The 27,915-nt window shown below is 38.4% G+C and overlaps 1 protein-coding gene across 3 annotated transcripts in view; it reads left to right on the forward strand.

Moving 5' to 3' along the window:
• Window positions 1–27,915, forward strand: part of LOC127448056 (neurabin-1-like) — a 101,310-nt gene that overhangs the window by 53,934 nt on the left and 19,461 nt on the right. For all 3 annotated transcript variants that reach the window (XM_051710319.1, XM_051710320.1, XM_051710321.1), the window contains exons 5-13: window positions 1,666–1,770; window positions 6,242–6,371; window positions 11,566–11,724; window positions 11,833–11,886; window positions 13,815–14,044; window positions 19,420–19,516; window positions 19,595–19,673; window positions 24,849–25,000; window positions 25,108–25,345. In XM_051710319.1, coding sequence (XP_051566279.1) covers window positions 1,666–1,770; window positions 6,242–6,371; window positions 11,566–11,724; window positions 11,833–11,886; window positions 13,815–14,044; window positions 19,420–19,516; window positions 19,595–19,673; window positions 24,849–25,000; window positions 25,108–25,345 — 1,244 coding nt within the window. The remainder of the gene's footprint in view (window positions 1–1,665; window positions 1,771–6,241; window positions 6,372–11,565; window positions 11,725–11,832; window positions 11,887–13,814; window positions 14,045–19,419; window positions 19,517–19,594; window positions 19,674–24,848; window positions 25,001–25,107; window positions 25,346–27,915) is intronic.

The raw sequence follows: 27,915 nt of genomic DNA on the forward strand, positions 1-27,915 counted from the left end.
TGGACAGTTATTGATTTTTAAAAAAATATACTGTGGCAAGGAGGATTGGGGGATGCATGCCTGGCATCCCCCAATCAAGTACAGACCTTGGATCAGGCTAATCAAGCCGACGAGAGGGATAAAGGTGGCCGGAGGTGGCAGTTAGGGATAGAGAGAGCTGCAGGCAGCTGCCCAGTATGCATGTATGTTTGTGTGTTTTTGTTTAATTAAATATTACTTTGATGCTTTGTCCGGTTCTCGCCACCTCCTTTCCATTTTGACCCCGTTACATTGGTGCCGAAATCTGGGAAGGAGGAGGGATGCATCGTAGTAGAGTCCTCGCCACTAACATCCACCCCAAAGGAGCAGCCGTGGCCATCCGCCGGGGGACTGAGGAGCCCGGCCGCCTGAAAGTGGAAGATCGACCGCTGACCGCGAGGGGAGGAGGGGCTCCCGGTTGGGCCGCTGCCAGGGGCAGAGGAGACCCCTACCGACCGCTAAAACACGGCGGGGTCAAAGAGAAGACTGCCATCCGCAAGCGGGGAGGGGCTCACTGCCGACCGCCTGGAGAGGGAGAGCCGCTGCCAGGGTCGGGGGAGACCCCTACCATCCACCAAAACGAGGCGGGGCGTTCCGTCCGCGAGTTCTCAAGTTTTTTTTTTTTTCTCTCTCTCTCCCGCAGTTGCTCCATGTTGGCCTTTCCCTCTCTTTTTTTTGTTATTTTCCCTCCCTCCCAAGTCCAATCAGGCTAATCAAGCCGACGAGAGGCAGATCGGGAGAGAGAGAGCTACAGGCAGCTGCCCTGTATACGTTTGTGTTTATGTTTGTGTCTTTTTGTTTAATTAAATATTACTTTGATGCTTCGTCCGGTTCTCGCTTCCTCCTTTCCCTTTTACATATACATATAATCATTTTGAACAAAATTGAAAATGACAAATAAGTATCTCAGAATAAATGTTTTAATTTCAGGGATATTCATTAGCTACATAAATTTGCAACTTTTTTAAAAATATAAAAAATTAGATCAAATTGCCTCAATCAAACTTTAGAGATCACACGCAAAGATCTCATGGATCAGGAACATTTTCCAGTGTATAGTGACAAACAGGTGTTTATGAAAGTGCTGTGGTAGTTTTTGTTGCTATTTAGTGTTTAAGGAGAAAATAAAATCAATGGAGCCTTTAGCCCCGTTGTACCCTATTGAACCCAAAACATTCCTTTAAGAGGGCAAGAAGGTCCAGAATGCAGTGCACAAATAGAGGATTCATTTTATGATTATTTTGTTGTTTTTCTCATTTGAGCTAAAGCTCAGACTTCTGGAAAACTCCCTTCGAGTCCCACTACAAACAAAATGGAAATTAAACAATGAAGCAATGAGTAAATGATGACAGAATTTTAATTCATTTCATCTTAAAATTAAGCCTTGGGTAAAGTATTGAAATTCTCTGAAATGAGGCGGCATATTGGTGGTGCTGGCAAAAAGTTGCTATGATGACGAATCGTTATGAGAGTGTGTTGTTTGGAGTGTTTGAATCGCCAACATTATTAGCTGTACTGTCTGTAACTATAATCAGTCTGAATATTGCTGTTGCCTCTTCACATTGCATTTGCTGCCACACACTTCCTGGGACTAAACCTTTGTTTGAGCCGGAGATAAAGTAACAACAGCATTGTGATGTGTTGCAGGATCCATGTGAATGATCAGATCGTGGAGGTGGACGGCATCAGTCTGGTTGGAGTCACTCAAATCTTTGCTGCGACGGTCCTAAAGAACACAAAGGGAAGAGTCCGGTTTGTATGGATTTGTGTACCAGTTGATAATATACTTGCAAGTTGTAAAGTCTTTTGCATGGTTCAGTGGAGGTCCAGTATTATGAAAAACCTCACACTCATTCTAAAATAATGTGGTCATTCATTGCAGCATGCTGTAAATGTAGAGATTTAATCTGTCAGCTCAGACTTTTGACTATGGCTATAAACTCTGCTCCACACTGTAGTTGATGCTATCGATTTCTGTCCTTTTTTCACACTGCTCTTAACCCCAGGTTAACATCTTTTAAAACCCCACTTTTAATCCTTAGTAAAGCAACGTTCCACATTGAAACCATGCGTTGTTAGAATGTTTCAGAAAGTTGTTTAGTGACACACAACCATTAATATAATGCCTTACTGCTTACCACATTGAATATTCTCCGTCTGAGGGAAACTAGTGAAGTGTTGAACAATGATGCCAAATGCAATAACTGCCGTGAAATGAGACCGTATTCTTTGTTTTGGTGGCATATTTCAGAAGATGAATGACAAACAGAGCTGATTTGCTGCTTTGCATTTCCACCAGAAGAGGGGCTCCATTGACAGGTTGCATGTTCGTCACGAGCTGTATTCATCCAATTATTGTTATTGACAACGCAATTATGCAAATAAGAATATTAACCCGGGTTTCTAATGCACAGTGTGAAACCTCGGAACATGAATACCCAGGATAAATTATTAACACAGGGTGAAGTATGAATAACCCAGGGTTAACAATTTTAAGCATGAAAAGCCCTTTAGACTGTCATATGGACCCTGTTCACAGTGTTCAATTATGTTTCCACTTTAAAGGTACACGCAGTAATTTTATCCTCATTAAAGTTTTACTCTTAAAGAAATGTAGTACTTTTGTATAAAATCAAGAGGACTAAAGGTCATATCAGTAATCTTATAAAAGCTGTTTTATTCTACATGGACAGGGTCCCCTCATGGGGGCGGCCACCTGAATACAACTCGCTTCATCTCAGTTTCTGCCCTGTTATTGGACACTTTCACTCATGGATTGAATCTATCATGGCTGACTGTGAATAGTGAATGTTTGGCATCGGTACTGAAAACCATTGTTTGAATGATGCAGCATCCACACCACTAGATGTCAGTGTGTCCAAGTCGACATAAGAAAAACATTGTACATGTTCAATAATCCATGATATTACCGTGGTACATTTTTGTTAGTGTTTTGTGATCAAAATTTCCGTCCATCCAAAAGTAGTACCAATTATTTCACTACATAACTCTTGAAAATAAAGCTGTATATACTGTACGCACTTTTGTGCGTGCATGTTTACTCCTGCTGCCATCTCTGATTACACTTCTCTCAAATGTACATGAAACACTAGGTCTGGTGTTGTGAGATAGGTACATATGTCATGTTTTAACCCTTAAATGCACAATATTGTTATCGCGGGCTCTTCAAAATTCCATAAATAATTCTAGATAACCTTTTAGCCAAATTGTTTAGATTATTCTGATCGCTCATTAGTTTGCTTTTCCCATCAACGAATTGAGATTTACAACACTGTGTGTGTGCGGCAGAAATTACACATGCACACGCTGATGTAAATAAACCAGCGTGGACTAGAAGCACGGCTGAACGAGGAACGCGCCAACCCTTTATCCGCCTTCAAATAGGGTTAATTCAGAAGTGTGGAAGTATTTTGGGTTCCTTAAAAATACAGAGGGATTGTTGGTTGGAGATGGTTTCCCTTTGTGTAAACACCTCAAACATGTTCGCTCATCTGACAATCATCCCTTGCAATTCAGCGAGATAAAGGTAAGTTGTGACAGTTCTGCTTGTTTTTCCAAGCTGTTTTTGAAAACTGAGAGACAGCACTCTTAAGAGACAATTAGCTAAGTGACATAAGATGACAAAGAAAGGAACTGTTGTTGCTATTTGCAGATAATGTGTAGCTTGCTTTCTAGTGGCCAGAGAGTAGTTCGCTAAAAGTCCGCTAGATACACAGTAACGTTTGTGTCTTGTAGTAACAACTAGTGTAAAATACAGTTGAAATCACATAATATTAAGTCCTGTAATCAGGGCCGTAGTAAGGAATTCTGGGCCCCCTGACTCTATATTCCTCTGGGCCCCTTACCTATTCAAAAAATACAGTTTCTAATTTATTTTAGGGCCACCTGGACCTTTGGGCCCCTAGAATCGTTACCACCTTTCACCCCACTAGCTATTGCCCTGCCTGTAATTATTAATGCCAATGTGGCACAATTATGATTTCAATATTAACTTCAAGTTGGAATGCTACACAATCGTTTGTTGCCATACAGTGTGAGTGAACTTGTGGTTATTCAATTTGTTGCTGGCGCCTAGCCAGATATTAGCAGCTGACTTGCTACCCAGAAAACAATCAAACATGCATACTATTGTTGTAGCCGAGTAGCTGGCTTGATAAAATCAGTCTAGCCTTACTTTAACATTAGCCTCAACAAAACAAGGTCTGTACTGATTTGTAATGCCCCGTGGCATAATGACCATTTAGATATTAAGACATCAACTTAATGTTATATTTGGCTATGTATCTATGGTGTTGATGGTAGTTTTTTAAATGTTCAGAGTTCTTTGTTATCTGTTCATTTAAAGGCCAGTTTGGTTTTGATACTTTTTTTAAATATTGAACTTGTTATTAAAATAACAACAATAATTGTACTGTGGCCCTGATACGCCCCCTGGGTGTACTACTGAAATTATGTAAATTGTACATCTGTCTTTAGACTCAAAAAGTGCCTGAGAAAATACAGATGTGTAACTTGCAGTATGGGTAGCTTATGTGTTACGTTTAGCTCAGTATGTGTTTGACAGCCAGTTGTGTTGTGTCATAATAGTTCAGCATGGAAGTAATGAATCCTGTTCTATCACTTGCTGCACTGTCTCTTTAATATATGAAAATAAAACATCAAAACATAATAGAATAGAATATATTTTATTATTTTCAAATTTTCTTAAAAATGCTTTGAAAATGTTACGCTATCAAGGGATTTTGAAGATCCATTTGTGATAGATATACAGTGCGTGACGGGTCTCTAAAGACTCGAGGTATGTAGCTAATAATATTTTGTCAAAACTTCCATGCATTTAAGGGTTAATACTTTGCAAAATCATAATTGAGCTGTCAGAAATTATATGCATAAATAACAGTTTTGATACAAGAATCCAAAATATCACTACAATATCATGCAATCCAAAAGAATCACAATATATTAGGGGTGTAACTGGAATATTATGTGTAATAATGCTATGGGCGAATATAATCATAATGTCAAATGTCATGTCTAATTTGATTTCATCAGTAAATTATTATTATTTAACTGGAAAAGCATGCACTTCCATTAAATATGCATTTGTATATGTAGATGTATTAGATGTAGTCAGATGTAACCAGAGACAATATTATAAAAAAATAAAATTAAAATAAAAATAGTTTTAATTAAAAATATTTTAAATGCATGAAATCAGTGACAGTGTGTAAGCAGCATATGTCTTTAATTCTAACATAATTCTGTATTTTCAATAAGCAGAATTATTAGCTAATATTTCCAGTTGGTGTCACCATTGCCCTGTTCTGGGATGATTTTTGGTCTCCGTACATCTCTGATGGATCATTTAGCAATTTTAAGAACAATACTTTTAGCTACATTTTAAAGGAAAGGAACTGTTTTGCAAATGTCATTAAAGTAAAAAAAAAAATAAGAAGAAGAAGAAGAAGAAGAAGAAAAATCTTTAAATCTGAACTTTTCTTGATTCAGGCTTATAATGAACCGAACTATAAGTTCAGTATCGTGAACCGAATTGTGAGATGAGTGAATCGTTACACCCCCTACAATACATTGATATACAGTAGCAGTCAAAAGTTTGGACACACTGATTCAGTATTGTTATTTGAGCTTCTTCAAATTAGTCCCTCTTTGTCTAGATTACAGCTGTCTTCATTCTCTCAAGTAATGTCATGAGGTGTTTCATCCTGAGATGCTTTTTAAACAGTATTTAAGGAGATTCCATGTATGCTGGACACTTGTTGGCTGATTTTCCTTCACTATCCACTCCAACTGTTTTGTAAAGAAATTCATAAGTAGGCTCAATTTAAATTTGTCAACAAAATTAATTGCAAGCATTGCAGCATAAGCCGTTAGTTTAACAGATTTTTAAGATCATGGGAAACTTAAATGCAGTCAAGAGTGTCCAAACCTTTCACTGGTAGTGTACATTCCCAGCGCAGCCCACCGAAACACACAGAATCAGTCTGAGTTTACACTATTTACTACAGAAATGTCTATTTGTACGCTTTGAGCTGAAGGGGATCAGTTTACCACATGCAGATAAACCAAACACACAAGCTAACATTGTTTGCTCTGTTTGATTATACTATTTGAGGCGGAGGAGATCAGCACACACAATCATGTCTGTTTGCCCCATGCTCACCTGTCAATCACCCCCATGCAGGTTCCTGATTGGCCGAGAGAAGCCGGGGACTCAGAGTGAGGTGGCGCGGTTGATCAGTGAGACTCTAGAGCAGGAGCGACAGCAGCAGCAACAACAGGAGGATGACACGTATGAGCAGTCCACTGAAGAGGTCAGTCACTTCCTGTGCCATTGAGTTGATTGGCAGGCGGTGTCTGTATCTATAAGGTGATTGGCTCTTTTACCTGTAAGGCAGGACTTCCTTTCTATATCCGCTGACCGTTGGGCGCTAGAGCTTCTTGGTTGGGTGTTCCAATTTCTCCCATTCAGTTTAGTAGAAGTGGCCCATCTCTGCTAATATTATCTGACTTTGGCCAACTCTCTTGTATTAAATGCTATATAAATAAAGTTGAGGTGAGATTAAAGTGTAAATGCTGTGATTTAATATAGTTTACATGTGCTGCGTGGTTCACAGTGGTTTAGTGCTCTGCTTTGTCATCTCATACAACGTGAATTATTACTGTCTGTGGAGTGGCCAGTGTATGTGCGGACAGATTTATACATTCATTTAAAGCACACAGCTCGAATGCAGACTAAGATTGCAGCCTTTAGCGGTTTAATAAATCACACTAGGACATGTCACGATTTTAATTTGATAATTGTCAATTAAAGTGTAAAAGGAGTAACAGAACACATGTTCAAAATTAGCCTGTGAGCTTAAAGCTGTCGTGTCAGTCATACTGCACGCTGGTACCGGATAGAGTCGGTGCTCTGTACTACCGATACTGCAGAAGCACTGGTATTGTTATTATCTGGTATTATCTGGTATTACTGGTATTATCTTTTTTATTTTAGTATCAACTTGGTACCGAAGTACCAGTACTTTTGACAAAACTAGCAATATAGAATATTATATAATCTAAATATAAAAAATGTATATAAAAATTATATATAGGGGTCCTGGGTAGCTCAGTGGTAAAAAACGCTGGCTACCACCCCTGGAGTTCACAAGTTCAAATCCAGGGCATGCTGAGTGACTCCAGCCAGGTCTCCTAAGCAACCAAATTGGCCTGGTTGCTAGGGAGGGTAGATTCACATGGGGTAACCTCCTCGTGGTTGCAATAATGTGGTTCGTTCTCGGTGGGGCGCGTGGTGAGTTGAGCGTGGATGCCATGGTGGATGGCATGAAGCCTCCACACGCGCTATTTCTCCGTGGCAACGCGCTCAACAAGCCACGTGATGAGATGCGCGGGTTGGTGGTCTCAGACACGGAGGCAGCTGGGATTCGTCCTCCGCCACCCGGACTGAGGGGAATCACTACGTGACCACGAGGACTTAAAAGTGCATAGGGAATTGGGCATTCCAAATTGGGGGGAAAAGGGAATTTTTATATATATATATCTATATATATATATATATATATATATATATATATATATATATATACACATATATACACACACTATATATATATATATATATATATATATATATATATATATATATATATATATATACACACACATATATATATATATATATATATATATATATATATATATATATATACACATATATATACATACACATATATATACATACACACTGGCGGCCAAAAGTTTGGAATAATATACAGATTTTGCTCTTGTGGAAAGAAATTGGTACTTTTATTCACCAAACTGGCATTCAACTGATCACAATGTATAGTCAGGAAATTAATAACGTGAAAAATTACTATTACAATTTGAAAAACAAATTCTGAACTTCTTAATCTACTTGAGTTCTCATCAAAAAATCCTCCACATGTAGCAATGACAGCTTTGCAGATCTTTGACATTCTAGCTGTCAGTTTGTCCAGATACTCAGGTGACATTTCACCCCATACTTCCTGTAGTACTTGCCATAGATGTGGCTGTCTTGTCAGGCACTTCTCACACACCTTACAGTCTAGCTGATCCCACAAAAGCTCAATGGGGTTAAGATCCATAACGATCCAATTATCTGTTGTCCAATGTGTTTCTTTGCCCACTCTAACCTTTCCTTTTCTGTTTCAAAAGTGTTTTTTTCTTTGCAATTCTTCCCCTAAGGCCTGCACCCCTGAGTCTTCTCTTTACTGTTGTACATGAAACTGGTGTTGAGCGGGTAGAATTCAATGAAGCTGTCAGCTGAGGACATGTGAGACGTCTATTTCTCAAACTAGAGACTCTGATGTACTTATCCTATTGTTTAGTTGTACATCTGGCCTTCCACATCTCTTTCTGTCCTTGTTAGAGCCAGTTGTCCTTTGTCTTTGAAGACTGTAGTGTACACCTTTGTATGAAATCTTCAGTTTTTTGGCAGTTTCAAGCATTGTATAGCCTTCATTCCTCAAAACAATGATTGACTGATGAGTTTCTTTTTTGCCATTTTTGATCTAATATTGACCTTAAGACATGCCAGTCTATTGCATACTGTGGCAACTCAAAAACAAACACAAAGACAACGTTAAGCTTCATTTAACAAACCAAATAGCTTTCAGCAGTGTTTGATATAATGGCAAGTGATTTTCTAGTACCAAATGATCAATTTATCATGATTACTCAAGGATAAGGTGTTGGAGTGATGGCTGCTGGAAATGGGGTCTGTCTAGATTTGATCAAAAATGACTTTTTTCAAATAGTGATGGTGCTGTTTTTTACATCAGTAATGTCCTGACTATACTTTGTGATCAGTTGAATGCCACTTTGGTGAATTAAAGTACCAATTTCCTCCCGAAACAGCAAAATCTGTACATTTATTCCAAACTTTTGGCCGCAAGTGTATATATATACAGTTGTGCTCAAAAGTTTGCATACCCTGGCAGAAATTGTGAAATTTTGGCATTGATTTTGAAAATATGACTGATTATGCCTTTTATTTAAGGATAGTGATCATATGAAGCCATTTATCATCACATAGTTGTTTGGCTCCTTTTAAAATCATAATGATAACAGAAATCACCCAAATGGCCTTGATCAAAAGTTTACATACCCTTGAATGTTTGGCCTCGTTACAGACACACGGTGACACACACATGTTTAAATGGCAAATAAAGGTTAATTTCCCACACCTGTGGCTTTTTAAATTGCAATTAGTGTCTGTGTATAAATATTCAATGAGTTTGTTAGCTCTCAAGTGGATGCACTGAGCAACTAGCCATAGATACTGAGCCATTGGGAGCAGAAAAGAACTGTCAAAAGACCTGCATTACAAGGTAATGGAACTTTATAAAGATGGAAAAGGATATAAAAAGATATCCAAAGCCTTGAAATTGACTGTTCAATCACTTATTAAGAAGTGGAAAATTCGGGGATCTCTTGATACCAAGCCAAGGTCAGGTAGACCAAGAAAGATTTCAGCCACAACTGCCAGAAGAATTGTTCGGGATACAAAGAAAAACCCACAGGTAACCTCAGAAGAAATACAGGCTGCTCTGGAAAAAGACGGTGTGGTTGTTTCAAGGAGCAAAATATGACGATACTTGAACAAAAATGAGCTGCATGGTCGAGTTGCCAGAAAGAAGCCTTTACTGCACCAATGCCACAAAAAAGCCCGGTTACAATATGCCCGACAACACCTTGACATGCCTCACAGCTTCTGGCACACTGTAATTTGGAGTGACGAGACCAAAATAGAGCTTTGTTTGGAGAGGGGTCAACAAGGCCTATAGTGAAAAGAATACCATCCCCACTGTGAAGCATGGTGGTGGCTCACTGATGTTTTGGGGGTGTGTGAGCTCTAAAGGCACGGGGAATCTTGTGAAAATTGATGGCAAGATGAATGCAGCATGTTATCAGAAAATACTGGCAGACAATTTGCATTCTTCTGCACGAAAGCTGCGCATGGGACACTCTTGGACTTTCCAGCACTACAATGACCCTAAGCACAAGGCCAAGTTGACCCTCCAGTGGTTACAGCAGAAAAAGGTGAAGGTTCTGGAGTAGCCATCACAGTCTCCTGACCTTAATATCATCGAGCCACTCTGGGGAGATCTCAAACGTGCAGTTCATGCAAGACGACCAAAGACTTTGCATGACCTGGAGGCATTTTGCCAAGACGAATGGGCAGCTATTACAAAAGACTGCACGCTGTCATTGATGCTAAAGGGGGCAATTCACAGTATTAAGAACTAAGGGTATGCAGACTTTTGAACAGGGGTCATTTAATTTTTTTCTTTGTTGCCATGTTTTGTTTTATGATTGTGCCATTCTGTTATAACCTACAGTTGAATATGAATCCCATAAGAAATAAAAGAAATGTGTTTTGTCTGCTCACTCATGTTTTCTTTAAAAATGGTACATATATTACCAATTCTCCAAGGGTGTGCAAACTTCTGAGCACAACTGTATAAATAAAATATATTTAAATAATATAAAATATATTACTTCCAAGAACAACAGTCTAAATGTAAAACTAAAGTTGACCGAAAAGAGAAACATAAGTATTTAGAAATATTTTGCTATTTAAAACAATATTTTTCATGTCATTCAGATGTTTGTAATGCTTTAAAAGGAAATCATGGGTCTGTTCCAAAACTTGAGTGAGCTGCCTTGCTGTCTCTTGCCTACTTAGGCAGCTGTCTTCTATGGCAGCATCCTTACTGAAATGATGCCTCATAAGCTTTCCGCGATTTGGAAAGGCTCTACATAGTCTGCAGCTCCGTGCATCATTCATATAGTGCTCCTCACTCGCAGCGCATGCAACAATCACAATTATTCACTGACTATTATAACCAATGTCCAGTGTCTTTGATTTGAAAAGATTACAGAATGTGGCTGATACTACTGACCCAGGATCAGAATTTAGAAACTGTTTTACTTTGGTTCTAGATCTTTAAGGCAATGCCTGTATAGACATACTTTGTGAAGACTGGATTTTGATTACGAAAGTGTTGTAGACGAAAATCTCTAACAACAGAGTGAAGTTGTAGTTGCACTTTTTAGACTTTCAGATGCTGTAATATCTCCAGAACTGCTTTGTGTGAGAGTTCAAGTATGCAAAAATATGTAAAAACCCACCATGTTGAACAAGGAAACTGATTCGTGAGTCTGTTCACAGTCTAAATGAGGTTGTTTACGTCTGTGTTGAAGTATAATCTTCTGCTACTTGGGTAGGAAGTGTTTGGATTATGACTGTTCTGAACGGTTAATATTTCACCTGCTCTTTGGAGAGAGAGGTCACAGGCACGAGGAAGGTTATTTAGCATGTTTTATTCTCTGTACTGGACACGTTAAGGCCGCACTTGGGTTACTTTGTTAATTTATAACATTGAACTATTTTTAGACTGGTTGATTCTTCTGCTTTGTGTTTACTTCATGTCTCTGTGTCTGTCTATGATGTCATCACAGGACGAGCAGTATGAGGATGAGGAGGAAGGGGGGGAGGAGGGCATCCTGGGTTCGAGTTTTGGCAGGAGGAATGTGGAAGTGTATGACATGCCTGAAAGTGAAGAAATGTTCCTGCCATCAAACATGGACATCACTCATCTAACATTCAGATTTAAAGAGGTAACAGAGATCTTGAATGATCTCAGAGTTGATGAATGAAGGTACATATAATGATTTGTTCTTGTGAGATTTGATGGATTGAGTGTTTTGTTTCTGTTTTATGTTCAGCTCCAGCTGAAACACAGCATTGCAGAAGCTGAAGTTGATGAATTGAAAGAGAGGGTATGAACTGTATCTGGCTTTTTCCTGAACAGCAAGTGTATAGCAATTTCTAAGCAATTTTTAGAGGAAAGGGGGGGACTTTTTCTGAAATAATTTGCATTCCCTCACAATAGTTTTGCTATAGTAAAGTTATTTTTTTATTGGTTAGTTTTACTATAGTGACACCATGGTTAATTTGTGGAACATGGACGGTTGTTTTTTAAAACTAGTTCTTACCACAGAAAAACAAACAAAAAAAAAAAAAAACATGGCTACTGCAGGTTTACTATATTAAACCATGCTTAATTTTGTAAATGCATGTTTTTTGGTGGAAACCTTGGTTTTAAAAACCTTACTTTTACCACAAAATAACCATGATGTTACTGTCATAAAATTGTAGTAATGTATGTATATATATACACTGATCAGCCACAACATTAAAACCACCTGCCTAATATTTTGTAGGTCCCCCTCATGCTGCCAAAACAGCGCCAACCCGCCAACTATTTTTCTCACCACAATTGTACAGAGCGGTTATCTGAGTTACCATAGATTTTTTTTTCAGTTCAAACCAGTCTGGCCATTCTCTGTTGACCTCTCTCATCAACTGGTCATTTACATCCCCAGAACTGCTGATCACTGGTTGTTTTTTGTTTTTGGCACCATTCAGAGTAAATTCTAGAGACTGTTGTTTGTGAAAATCCCAGGAGATCAGCAGTTACAGAAATACTCAAACCAGCCCATCTGGCACCAACAATCATCCGTGTGATTATCTAATCAGCCAATCGTGTGGCAGCAGAGCATAAAATCATTCAGATACGGGTCAGGAGCTTCAGTTAATGTTCACATCAACCATAAGAATGGGGAAAAATTGTGATCTGAGTGATTTGGTATCATGCCACGGGCTTGATTGTTGGTGCCAGATGGGCTGGTTTGAGTATTTCTGTAACTGCTGATCTCCTGGGATTTTCACACACAACAGTCTCTAGAATTTACTCTGAATGGTGCCAAAAACAAAAAACATCCAGTGAGCGGCAGTTCTGCAGATGGAAACGCCTTGTTGATGAGAGAGGTCAACAGAGAATGACCAGACTGGTTCTAACTGACAAATTCTACGGTAACTCACATAACTGCTCTGTACAGAATGCTATTCTGAGATGCGGGTTGGCACTGTTTTTGCGGCACGAGGGGGACCTACACAATATTAGGCAGGAGGTTTTAATGTTTTGGCTGATCGGTGTGTGTGTGTGTGCATATATATATATATATATATATATATATATATATATATATATATATATATATATATATATACTGTATATATATATATATATATATATATATATATATATATATACTGTATATATACAGTTGTTTTTTTTTTTTTTTAAATAAACTCTCTCTTTGTCCTCTAAGGGGCTTCGTATGATTTTAAAGGAATAGTTCACCCAAAATTAACGTTTTGTCATAATTTTCTCATTATTATGTTGTTCCAAACCAGTATGACTTTCTTTTTTCTAAGAAACACAAGAGGAGATATCTACCAGATCTTTCAAGCTGCTATTTTACACACAGTGAAAGTTGATGGGGACCAGGGACTGTCAAGCCTCAAAAAGGGCTAAAAAGCATCATGAAAGTAGTTCATACAACTTGTGTTCTATATTCAAAGTCATAAGATACAATAGCTTTGTGTGTGGAACAGACTGAAATCTAAGATGTTATTGATTTAAAATTTTGCTTGACAGTTGTGGCCACCATTCACTTCCATTATATGGAAAAGAGCAGCTTGGACATTCTGCTAAATTCTACTAGAACTCCTTTTGTGTTCTGCGCAAGAAAATAAGTCAAACGGGTTAAAACGACATGAGGGTGAGTAAATGAAGATGAAAGAATTGACATTTTTAGGTGAACTTTCCCTTTAACTGTAAAATGCTCTTGCATTGTTGTAGTTGAAGGGGTCGTCAGAGGAGCGTGCAGCGTGGGAGGCGAGGGAAACTCAGTTAGAGCGGAGCGTTCAGGAGAACTCAGAAAGAATCGCTCAGATGGAGAAGAACTGGCTGGAAGCTCAGGCTCTCTGTAAAAGCATCAACGAACAATTGAATGACACACAGAGCCAATATGAAATGCTGGACAAAAAATACTGCAAAGCCAAGAAACTGCTCAAAGACTATCAACAGAAGTGAGTGCTGAACACAAACTCTTCATCAGTATACTGTAAAGTGCAACTGTCTGTTTCTGGAAGTGAAAAATCCTTTTTTTTTTTGCATTGACAAATTGATCATTAACGATAACGTATAAACCTTTACAGACAGTACTGTGAGCTCCGTGGTTGTTAATGGATGGAATATATGCTTGTGCTGAAGCCATCAGTCCATGTTATTTCAACTTAATTTAAAAAATAGACCATATTCACAGGAGCGACATTTTTTTATTTTTAACGTGAATGAAAGTGAGGCTGTGAGGGATCGATGCCATCTGTTCAATGGCACGCATGGTATAAAGCTGTACAAAGCTCCTAGATCACATCTGATTTTCCACAACTCATTTTGTCTGGAGTTCTTTGAATACTGAATGTTCTTGGATAGATATTTTATCAATGTTTTATCCAAAACATTTTAATTACAGTACAGCCCATTGAAGAGACTGTACGTCTATCCCTCACAGCCTCGTTGTCATTCCTGTCAAAAATCAAAGATGGCGCTGCTGTGAATAAGGCATGACGCATTTTGAATGACGCAATCGAGTCGGTCTCCCTACACTGTCAAACTACTTATATTTGTATATATTTGAATATTTTGCGATAAAATTCCAATAAACCGTATATAATCAATAATAATTTGATTACATAATTGGCAGTGCTTCATGGGATTGTAGTTCATTCCCTCATTAAAGACGTTAAGTATATAGTCTTGTATCTTTGTCTTTTTGTCTGATTTTCAAATACTTTTTTGCTTCAAATCAAAGTTTGTAATGTTGTGATTCCCCTCGGAGCTGGTTGGTTTGGTTTATGGCTTACAACTCTTTAATGAAGAATTTAATGAAATTCTTATGGAAATAAATTATGGAAAAAATACTTCCGGTACCAAGAAGGCTGAAAAAAGTGGCCGGCCAATGTTACGCTCTATCACACAGCTGTCTGGAATACGTCATTCTGATTGGTCAGTCACTGCATTTTTGTATAGTGACTGATAAACTGTAAATATCTTTATTGTCCATTTGCAACATTTTTCTTAAACTGTGCTAGTTTCTTGTCCTCTGTATCACTCAACAGTCTCTTTATAAGGAATGTAGCTATTTAGGCAGTTTTAATAAACTTTCCGGTCTGACTTCATTCTAATATGCAGTGCCATTTTTCATGATCCAATCAATTAACAGAGTTTTTTTTTTACTCCTTGAATATTTAGTTTCATTTGGAAATACATCACATTATGGGAGTAAAATGGGTTGTGAATGCCATTTCATGTTGACTTTATAGTCAAGTCATTGCAGTGTTTCTGGCTTTTTTGTTTGCTGTCATTATGGGGTCCATATAAACACATAGTGGTGCTATGCTTGCTTTATTGGTAATCAAAATGACTTCATTTAATCAAAATGACTGTTGCAAACCTGTGACTTTCTTTATGCATAACATGAAAGGACATTTTATATGAAGATTCCAGTGCGTCCTTTCAATACAATAGCTTTTGTGAGAACCTGCATCGTTTAGCACTCAAAACAAATTATTCTAAGTTCAGTCATAAAACTCTACCTGACTCAAGCTGATAGGTTTATTGAACATGTAATCTGTAACCCAATCAACTTGCAGACTCTCTCTTTTTCTAACATTTAAATTGCCACAGTTAGGGTTAGGTTTGAAGATAAGCCGGTTTTACTACAGTGCACTGCAAGAGTTTTCTCAGTGAAACCCTCCTCCACCTCAGCACCACAGTCTAGAGCTGCTTCACTGGGATTGTATGTACAGTTGAAGTCAGAAGTTTACATGCACTTAGGTTGAAGTCATTAAAACTAATTTAAGCACTCTACAGATTTAATATTAGCAAACTATAGTTTTGGCAAGTCGTTTAGGACATCTACTTTGTGCATGACATGAGTAATTTTTCCAACAATTGTTTACAGACAGATTGTTTCACTTTTTTTTTTTTTTTCAATTTGGAATGCCCAATTCCCAATGCACTCTAAGTCCTCATGGTGGCATAGTGACTCACCTCAATCCGGGTGGCGTCAATTGACCATCAATCCGCGCATCTTATCACGTGGCTTGTTGAGCGCGTTACCGCGGAGACATAGCACGTGTGGAGGCTTCACGTTATTTTCCACGGCATCCATGCAAAACTCACCACGCTCCCCACCAAGAGCGAACCACATTAGAGTGACCACAAGGAGGTTACCCCATGTGACTCTACCTTCTCTAGCAGCCGGGCCAATTTGGTTGCTTGGGAGACCTGGCTGGAGTCACTCAGCATGCCCTGGATTCAAACTCACGACTCCAAGGGTGGTAGTCATCATCTTTACTTGCTGAGCTACGCAGGCCCCTCAATTGTTTCACTTTTAATTGACTATCACAATTTCAGTGGGTCAGAAATTTACATACACTAAGTTAACTGTGCCTTTAAGCAGTTTGGAAAATTCCAGAAAATGATGTTAAGCCTTTGGACAGTTAGCCAATTAGCTTCTAATAGGAGGTGTACTGAATTGGAGGTGTATATGTGGATGTATTTTAAGGCATACCTTTAAACTCAGTGCCTCTTTGCTTGATACCATGGGAAAATCAAAAGAAATCAGCCAAGACCTCAGAAAAAAAACTGTGGACCTCCACAAGTCTGGTTCATCCTTGGGAGTAATTTCCAAATGCCTGAAGGTACCACGTTCATCTGTACAAACAATAGTACAAAAGTAAAAACACCATGGGACCATGCAGCCATCATACCACTCAGGAAGGTGACACATTCTGTCTCCAAGAGATGAACGTAGTTTGGTGCGAAAAGTGCAAATCAATCCCAGAACAACAGCAAAGGACCTTGTGAAGATGCTGGAGGAAACAGGTAGACAAGTATCTATATCCACAGTAAAACAAGTCCTATATCGACATAACCTGAAAGGCTGCACAGCAAGGAAGAAGCCACTGCTCCAAAACCACCATAAAAAAGCTTGGCTACAGTTTGCAAGTGTACATGGGAACAAAGTTCTTACTTTTTGGAGAAATTCTGGTCTGATGAAACAAAAATTGAACTCTTTGTCCATAATGACCATCGTTATGTTTGGAGAACATAACACAAAATAGATGGCATCATGAGGAAGGAAAATTATGTGGATATATTGAAGCAACATCTCAAGACATCAACCAGGAAGTTAAAGCTTGGTCGCAAATGGGTCTTCCAAATGGACAAAGACCTCAAGCACACCTCCAAATTTGTGGCAAAATGGCTTAAGGACAACAAATTCAAGGTATTGGAGTGGCCATCACAAAGCCCTGACCTCAATACGATAGAAAATTTGTGGGCAGAACTGAAAAAGCGTATGCGAGCAAGGAGGCCTACAAACCTGACTCTAAGACAGGGAATGTTTTGTACGATTAAATGTCAGGAATTGTGAAAAACTGAGTTTAAATGTATTTGGCTAATGCCTCCTACACACTACATGACTTTCAAAGACGTCAGATTGTGGTATCATTCATATAACACAACTGTCTGTCTTGTCATGGAAGTCGTAGGGTTTTCAAGTTACACGAGGAATCGGTGACAAGGGTGAACACATTACAAAACATTTCACTATTGACGAATCCCCGACAACTCTGTTGTGAAATGTAATTTGGAGTCCAGGCAGAGTACACGCAAGAAGTGATAAGAGATACAAAAACAAATGCATGATCATATGTTATGCATTTCAGAATATGATGTGTATGTTTTACATAATGTGTAAAGGCATCATATATTTTATTGGTTACAATATGAAAAAGAACCTCCTACTGAAAAATCTACATATTTGCTTACCTGACTGTCCAAGAGAATTAGCAATTTCTCTCCAACTCTTCTCTTTCTCCACCGTGGTACAGTTCAGAGGAAACATCAAATAGGCACTGGTGCTCCTGCCAATGTTCCATTAATGTTTCCTCCATTTCTTCGGTCCAATGAGACTTTCTTGATACCGCAGCCATGCTAGTTGATGTTCTGTTGCTGGTACATCGGGACTCCTCCCACTGAAACTTCCTGTGCCCCGTTTCTTGCTCTCTCATTGGCTGTAGGTCAACGCTGCAGTTGTATTCAGTCAAAACACATTTCACATTGCGCGATTTAGAATCGAGACAGGTCCAGATATTTAACATGCTAGATATCTCGCTGACATCGGCGACATGTCAGCGCTTCTCTCAGATCTCGTCTTTGATAATTCATACAGTGCGTTCGTCGCTTAAGGGAGCGAGCTCTGATTTGCCTATGATTTCGGGCTTTTGTCGGCGATCTCCACAAAACTGTTGGCGAGTGAAAATCGGGCCTAAAATTGTGTAGGGTTAACTCGGCATAAGGTGTATAAACTTCTGACTTCAACTGTATGTTTAATAGTGCAGCAGCATCTTGTCCAACAAGACCAAACCTACCAACTTGTCATATCCATTATAACACCTTAAATTTATTCTTTACTATTCTCTATTCTATTCTTAACTCTAAAATAAAGTTGTCATGACTGAACTCTAATTTGCGCATGAACACGTGTGCCAGTGTCAACAAACTTCTTTCATAGAGCTCAGGAACGCACAACAGACGTCAAGGTTTTCACTGGAAAATTACTTAAATTTCACCTGGTTTCTCACCAAAACCTATTATGTGCCTTCAAAACACTTGAAATGGGATGCACAAGCGGGATAATGGACAACAACCCCAATTCCAAGAAATTTGGGAAAGTATGCAAAATGGTAATAAAAAACAAAAAGGAAATGCAAAATACGGCTACGAAGGCCCCGTACAATTGTGCAACTGAAGACCTGGATAATGGATGAATGGGGGAATTCTGCTTGTTAAACTTAACAAACTTGTGTCTTCAGTGCTCAAATGTTTAATAAGTGTCATTAGAAGAAATGGTGATGTTACACAGTGATAAATACTCGACTATCCCAAATGTATGTTGGAGTATGTTGCAATCATCTGATTTAAAATGAGTGTACTGTATAATTTCAGAAACAATAAAATAAAAACCTCAAATAATGTGGTGTTGTAGTGCTTTCAATATAGCACAGGGTGAACAGGCTACAAATCAATCTTTTTTGTTTTTATTGGCATTTTGCATACTGTCCCAACTTTTCTGGAATTGCTGTTTTACAAGAGAATTCACGGATGATTTTGCATGGTTCATTGATGTCAGGTCTATTATATTATTGGCTTAGAAGACTCACTTGATCCAAGTTGACCATTATGCTCTCTGCTGTAGTAGAGACATGGAGGTCGGTATCTCAGTATAAAAGATCTCTGACCTATCCCTTTAAAGTGAGCCAATGATGCCACTTTGAAATGCAGAGATTATAATAAAGCATTCTAATTAACTGGAAATGTTTGTGTGATATAGAGAAGCAGAGTTCGAGCAGAGGGAGGAGGAGCTCAGAAGAACACTGGATGAGAAAGAGGCTGTGTATAAATCTCATATAGAAGATCTGCAGCAAAGGGTGAGCACATACACATGACCGAGACCAGAGAGGTCAGGCTTTTACATCACACTCATCTCTCTCTTTGTCTCTCTGTAGTTGGCAACGCTTGAATCTGGCAGCGGTCGTAATGAGTCTTCACTGTCAGGCAGTAAGTCTGCAGATTCACTTCTGCTGGGTGAGTACAAGCTTCATTTATCTCTCATGGCTTTTTAATAGCTATATGAGGCGAAGAATTAGTAATTGATTGTGATGGAAGATTTTTTTTAACCATTTACAATGCACACATTAGATCACATCTCAACTAAATAACAGAAGAATACTTTAGACTTATAAACTGACTGCTGCAAATGGTTACGAATGACATGGGAATTTCCTGAAATATTGGTACGTTCACTAGTGTCTTCAAATTGTCGATTAACAATGTCTAATAGTGTATATACTAGGGCTTGCACGGCCGGGTCAATGTTTACCTTATGTGACTGATGAGGTTGCGATACCCTAAAAAAATGTTCCACTATTTTCCACATTTAAAAAAACATTGATGGTTAATTCCAAATGATGTCCATCATTTTGACAGAAAAAATAAATAAAATACAAGCAAGAAAACCATTTAAATCATAGCGTGTCTATTTTCATTTTAACCAAGTCATCACCACCACATCTGATATCATGCATTCTGTGGTGGAAATGACATTTTAAACACTTGAAATGAAACGACAGACTCCGGTGTCTTGTGAAAGGCGCGTCACATTTACCTTCGCATAGTGAAATTCCTCAGGCAAAATACAGTCATCTCAATGGAAATCTGTGCAATCGTGAGTTTCGCGTGATGGACTTCTGGTGGCAAAGAATTTCCCTTTGTGGATTTCGCGTGGAGTTCAAGTTTGGTGAACTTTTGACTACCACACCTGGAATCGCAAGTTCGAATCCAGGGTGCACTGAGTGATTCCAGTCAGGCTTCCTAAGCAACCAATTGGCCCGGTTGCTAGGGTGGGTAGAGTCACGTTGGGTTAACCTCCTCGTGGTTGCTATAATGTGGTTATCGCTCTCAGTGGGGCGTATGGTGAGTTGTGCGTGGATGCCATGGAGAATAGCGTGAAGCCTCCACACGTGCTAGATCTCCGCGGTAACGCGCTCAACAAGCCACGTGATAAGATTTGCGGACTGAGATTCATCCACTGCCACCCGGATAGAGGCGAGTCACTATGCCACCACGAGGACCTAGAGATCATTGGGAATTGGGCATGCCAAATTGGGGAGAAAAAGGGGAGGGAAAAATAAAAGGATTGGTGAACTTTTGACAGGCAAATTGACCAATAGTAAGTTGCATGGTTTGGCAGTGACGTCTGTGTGGGCGGTGCTTCATACACAACTACACTGAATATTCACAATGGATATCATTTTAGTGCAGAGTTTCTTTTTAACTTCATTCTCCTAGAGTATAAAGTGCAGCTTTAAAAAGAGGCTACTTGGTAATGAGTTTTTTTGCTGGTTTCACATGCACACGCCTTCTTTACCTGCAGAATTTCACCGTGTAAAGGTAAATGTGACAGCACCATAAAGGGATAGTTCATCCAAAGATGAAAATTCTCTCATCATTTACTCACACTCATGCCATCCCAGATGTGTATGACTTTCTTTCTTTCTTTAGCACAACACAAATTAAGATTTTTAGAAGAATATTTCAGCTCTGTAGGTCCATACAATGCAATTGAATGGGTGACCAAAATCTTTGCCAAAAATCTCATAAATGCAGCATAAAAGTAATCCATAAGACTCCAGTGCTTAAATCCATGTATTCAGAAGTGATATGATAGTTGTAGGTGAGAAACAGATAAATATTTAAGTCCTTTTTTACTATAAATTCTACTCCCTGCCCAGTAGTGGGCAATATGCATGAAGAATGCGAATCGACAAAAACAAAAGAAGAAGAATGTGAAAGTGGAGATTTACAGTAAAAAAGGACTTAAATATTGATCTGTTTCTCACCCACACCTATCATATCACTTCAGAACACATGGATTAAACCTCTGGAGTCATATGGATTACTCCATTTTATGCTGCATTTATGGGATTTTCTTTTTTTTGAGCTTCAAGTTTCTGGTCACCATTCAGTTGCATTTTATGGACCTACAGAGCTGAGATATTATTCTTAATTTGTGTTCTGCAGAAGAAAGAAAGTTATACATATCTGGGATGACATGATGGTGAGTAAATTATGAGAAGTTTCATTTTTGAGTGAACTATTAATTTAAGGTTAATTCATAGCTAGCACTTTCTGTATCCAAAATGCAGGTAGTTAAGTAGTATTTACATACTTTTCATACAATTTGACAAAATTACAGCTCGATTTGGAAATGAGTGCTGGTACCTGAAGAAAGCTCCATATGTAGATACTGTACATAGTATTGCTAAAGCTGTCAGTAGTTTTGAGGCCAGGAAAGCAGCACAACATGAGTGTTTTTGATTGTGTTTGTGGCTGTGTCTGTGGGAATGAATGTGTGATTTCTATTGACTGACACTCATTAAGGGCTCCACCATAATATTTATTAAAGATATTTAAGAAAACACTAGTGCTATAATTATAAACTGTTAGAATCTAGTCAAACATTGCTTAGCGAAACAAATTTAGATGCAAGTAAATTGATGTAATAAAACTGAAAGATGTGTTTACCTGACAAAACTGTACAGTTGGGAATTTGAGAATTATATAGCACAGTAAACTTGTAAAACATTAATAAGTAATTCACATGCAGTGGCGGACCGTGCATTTAAAGTCTAGGCCTTCAGTGTGATTCATGCCATTAAGAAAACACAGTTTCATAATGAATATGACACCCTATGCCTTTGGGCATCATACATTATGTCACAGCTAATTAGTAATACCAATTGACATTGTAAAAACACATCCACGCATGAAAGCCAGAACTTAAAATGACATTTAATGCTCAAGCAAGCCTAATTTTAACTGCAGCACGACTGTTTTGTGAAATGAACGAAAATCATAATTTTTCATATGAATCTACCAAGGAGGTCTATAATACCTGGAAAAATCTATCTAATAATATTTGCGATTTAAACGTTGCTTGCAATAAATTTCATTTCGTCAGGGTACATGGTTATGCTGCGTTCCATTCAAGTTGGATGTGGGATATTCCTACTTGATATCTCCGACCATAAATGCATTCCATTCCCTGATATTCGGAACTGCAATGCTCCCATTAGCTTAGAAGGGGTTTGACTCTCATTAGAGATGTCTCCTAGCAACCCAACTGATAAACAATGCTGCAGCGCTAGCGTTTTTGCTACAGGTGTATGATTATCAAAAGAGATTATAATGTTTTATACACCTGTTTCTGCAGGCATTTGTTAAACAAGCTTTAATATCATGTAATGTGGAAATGAACTCATTTATCGATATTACTTAATAAAGTGAATGTTTATCACTTACTTTGTATATCTCCCTGAGTGTCCACATGTTTGTGTGACATCATGCCCCTGCACCTCGGTGAAATTGGAGTTGAGAATTTCTGCTCGAGCCTACAAGTTGTAATTCTGACTTCAAGATGCATTCCATTGCACTTTTCCTAGAAGGAAGTTGTAAAATCCGACTTTCCGAGTTGAATGGAACGCAGAACTACTTTTCAAAACTTGATCTGACACTGAATGCTCCAGCAGCCTAATTTACACTTAGAAAACTCCTGATGTTGCTATAACAATGCAAAAAGCACTTACCAATTTACTTTAAGTGAAAATCAGTCCTCCTTTCCTGTTTAATAAATTAATCAATCACACGGTCATGCAGAACATCTCATGTTTTTAAATCCATAAGGATGTCTTTCTCAATGGCGATAGCAGCAGTGATGACGATCTCACGCTCTTCGCTTTCAAATTACGTACATCACTTAAACATGATTGCGTCACTCAAGGCCAGCTAGAAGGCCTCGACCGGGACATATCCTGAAGATCACACCCACCAAGAACAAATAAATCAATCTGATTGGCTGATGAATCTGACAATCTGACTTTAGTTGCCCATTCATTTGCACTGTTGAGGGATTCTGTGGAAATTCTGAAGGCCTGAGGGGGTGGAGCTCAGATTCACACACTGCTTCAGGCATGTGATCTGTGAAACAGTTATCACACTTTGCTTGTAAGCATCAAGGAATGAATTCTGATTGGATAAACTTAAAATTTTTCACTATTTGTTTGTAGATTAATTAAGAGTGGAAAGCGATTTAAAAATACATAGGGTAAAAGGTGATTGCAGATGAAAGGATAAAAAATATTTATTTATTTGGCATGTTAGGCCAGCAGAGAAGGCTTTGCTGGCCCTGAGAATTCGCCACTGCTCACATGATCAGAGAGTTTTGATATGACTCTGACACTGGCCGTTTACACCTGGTATTAACATCTGTCTCGGCATATACTGTTTTACGTCTTGTGTTTATACTTTTGAAACTTTTTAGCATTTATGGACTGGCCCCATTCACTTCCATTGTAAGTGCCTCACTATCACCCAGAGTCAAAATAACTTATTTGTGGTAATCAACATTGACACAAATGCTGTTAATTAAGCTTAACTTGTACTAAGCCTGGAATATTCCTTTTTACTAGTGTTAACGTTGTCTTAAAGGGATAGTTCACCGAAAAAAAAAAAGAATCCATACGACAGTGGTTAAATCTATATCTTCAGAAGCGATATGATAGATGTAGGTGTGAAACAGATCAATATTTAAGTCAGAATGTGAAAGTGAAAGTGGAGATTAATAGTACAAAAGGACTTAAATATTGATCTGTTTCTCACCTGCATTTATCATATCTCTTCTGAAGACAGATTAAATCACTGGAGTCACATGGATTACATTTATGCTGCCTTTATGTGCTTTTTGGAGCTTCTTGGAGCTTTTGAATTTATGGCCACCATTCACTTGCATTGCAAAGAACAAAAGAGCTGGAATATTGTTATAAAAATCTTCGTTTGTGTTGAGCTGAAGAAAGAAAGTCATACACATCTGGGATGGCATGAGAGTGAGTAAATGATGAGAGAATTTTCATTTTTGGGTGAACTGTCCCTTTAATGTTGAAGTGTCTAATTTCTGACCCACTAGTGCCACCAAAGAGAATTGCAAAATCAAACAAACAAAAAGCTTTCCCAATTTTGTTTGCAGTGGCACAGAGTTAAAGGTTTATGGAAATAACCCTATGAATGGCTTACTTATAGTTGTCTCTGCATATTAAGCTGGGATAGGAGAAAGTATTTTAACACTGAAAAAGTTACACACTTCAGCTTTAAAGCTATTGTAGCATTGTTCACATGTGTAATATGCAGTTTGGTTTAATTTGTCAGGTCCGGACTGGAGTGAGGTCATCCCTGAGACAGAGCGTTTGGACACCAGTGCTCTTCGTGCCCGAGCCCATCTGGCCCAGAGGTCCAAACGACAGCCACCGTCCCGCAGTAAACTCAAAGAGACGCTCTGCTCGCCAGCGGGACCTGCACAGGTCGGCAGCAGGAAGAGCTTAAAGGAATGCTTCACCCAAAAATGAAAATTCTCTTATCATTTACTCACACTCATGTCGTTCCCTTTCTTTCTCTATCTGTTTCTCAGGATGATGATGGCTGTGAATCGAGGAGACCTGACTCTCCTCCTCACTGGAGATCAATCCAGGAGAGTTTGTCCCTGCCTCTGGTCATATCCTCCTCGAAAGAAGAGGTCCATTCTGGGGAGAGCAGTGGCCAATCAGTGCAGAGGGATTCACAAAGCCCCGCCCTCTCATCACCCAAAGACTCCTCCCCCTCCAACGTGAAGAAGAGAGAGTCCAAAGGCAAGGGCAAGGAGGTCAAAGGTAACAAGCATGATAGTCTGATAGACTGTAATATAGGCTAGCCTGATTTGATATTTAAAGGGGTGAAGGAAAATTTTCATTGATATTTTGACATATAAGAGGTCATTGTGCAATAAAAACATACTTGTAAGTTTTAGAACTCAAAGCTTCCTCTCCAGTCCAAAAAGAGCATTTATTGTTTCCACTCTGCAAAAACAACTCGTTTTGAAATCGGCTACATTGTGATGTCACAGTGTAGTATCATTTGCATGGTCCCCGCCTCCACAACATATGTGATCATCGCGGCCGGTGAGTTTACAGAGAGAGAAAGCGGCTGGGATACCGCAACACTGAAAATGGTATTGTAGCTTTAATTTGATTTTAAGAGTTACGTTAGGTCCCAAGATACCTTTGTGATCCGGGTTGTGGAAAAACTGTATCTCTGCAATATCTTGTACCATGCCTTCCACTGGCTGAAGCAAACACTTACAAGCAACATATTTTAGGTGTTCTAATAATTAGATGATTGAAGAAAATGACAATTATAAACTTATAGCATATTTAATTAAAAAAGCTAACCTGTTCAACATTCAATTAATTAAATACAACATAACAGCTAATGTGTTCATTTATAGTTAACAAACAGCAAACTTGATTAATCTCTTAAACCGATAATAAGATCATCTCTGATCTCTGAAGAGACCAATCGGCCACTGTTTTACAGCTTGAATTGGACTGATCGCTTAGATTGACAGGTCTTGATTTACCATGCGCACAACTGAAACAGTGCTGGATCTTATTATTTGTTACTTATTCTATGTAATTATGTTTCTGGTTTATTGTGGCATTTACAAATGTAAGTAGTTCTTAGGTTCAGTAAAACCCTCAGATCACTTGTTTGGAGGGTTTTTTAGACTTTCGATAAAAAAGGCTACCGTGGTTCCAAATGCCATAACTTGCTTTGAGATAACAATACAACATTTTGCCCAGATACAGTTGACATGATTGTAGTCATCATGTCAAGCATGAATAATTAACAGAATGAATAAATAAACTGCATCACTTTCTCAGCAGTATTGTAACATAAGAGCCTCCAAACATGAGATGTACATGTTTGCATTTTTGAGAAAATCAAGATTATGTGTGGTTAGTAATTTTTCAATCACTGAAATAAGGCCATGAAACACATAACAGATTTTGTAGACTCCAGTTTTTGCTCACAAAATTAACTTTTGTGGGACACTTTTTGTGTTAGAAAGGCCGTATCGGATCACGCTCTTCTTCTGAGGTAAATTCACAGCGTGTCTTCTTCCAAAAACGATAATGAGCTCAAATGGGAAAGACTGTACCTCTCGTTGGTTTCATACGGATTACACAATCAGAGAATATTTGTTTTCAATTTAAATTGGTTCTTTTAAAAGTAAGGCTGCCCCTGATAGTCGACCAAGACGAAGAGTCTTGGTCGACCAGGTTTTGATTGGTCGGATGGTCGCAGAAAAAACTCCTCAGAAAAAACTCCACAGGAAACTGACGAACACCAGGATTACCATTGGTTGAACGCTAGGTGGTACTATGGGGTAATTTACATTAAGCAGGGTTAGGGTTAAGCCTACACAATAAAGCAAGACACCTTGATTTCAAACTTTGAACTTTATTTTTTATATATTTTAACAAAAAAATTCAAATGAAACTGGAAGAAAAGTAAGTGCAATTAAAATGTGTTGTTCAACTTTTTGAAAGATGGCTTTACAACAGTTGTGAAGGGCATCATCTCTCTGGCAAAGAACCTAATTCATCTGTGCATTCTCTGCCGGTCGAGTATTTCGTAATACATCATGTGTGTGAATATATTCGTTTTGTTCCCTCCTTCAGGGTATATACAATATCCAATTACATCGGCAACCCCAGGGCTGAGGGATCGATGAATATTCTTGCTTCAGTGATTTTGCATTGAAAATTAATTTATTTAAAAAATGAAAAACTTATATCAAATACATTTCTCTATTCAAATTGCACTCCAAACGAAACGAAAAAGCAATTAAAATAATGTAGTGATCAAAAAAATTATATACACAAGTAACCACTTTTCCATTTACCGTCAGGCAAGTATCCGTCTAAACATGCAGGCGGAAAATCACTTACACATATGAAGACATAAAAACAATTATAAATGTAAAAATAATTATAATGATGATGATAATCACTGAAATATAAATCATGGTTCGAGGTGAATGTATTTTTGTATTATTTTATGTTTTAATCACAGATGTATAGGCTGCAGAGTTGGTCACAATGAACTGCTCTGTGGAAATAAAGTGAACTGAACTCAAAACACCTCCTGAGCTGAGATGTCTGATGTCATTTGCAGCACTCACAGACGATAGGCTACTGTTCTTGCAAATAAATAAATAAATAAATCAGAAGACAGAAACAAAGAAAGAGTGAGAACCTTTTACATGCGCGTGTTCCACGAGACTGCACACCTCCGTACAAACAGTGTGTCATACGTGTGCATAGACGGCTTTTCTGTCATCTGTTCTTAATAATATAATAAAGCGTTTCTTCAAGTGTGTGTCTGTGTCTCTACGGGC

This window comes from Myxocyprinus asiaticus, chromosome 11 (assembly GCF_019703515.2).
Source record: "Myxocyprinus asiaticus isolate MX2 ecotype Aquarium Trade chromosome 11, UBuf_Myxa_2, whole genome shotgun sequence".
Taxonomy (NCBI): Eukaryota; Metazoa; Chordata; class Actinopteri; order Cypriniformes; family Catostomidae; genus Myxocyprinus; species Myxocyprinus asiaticus.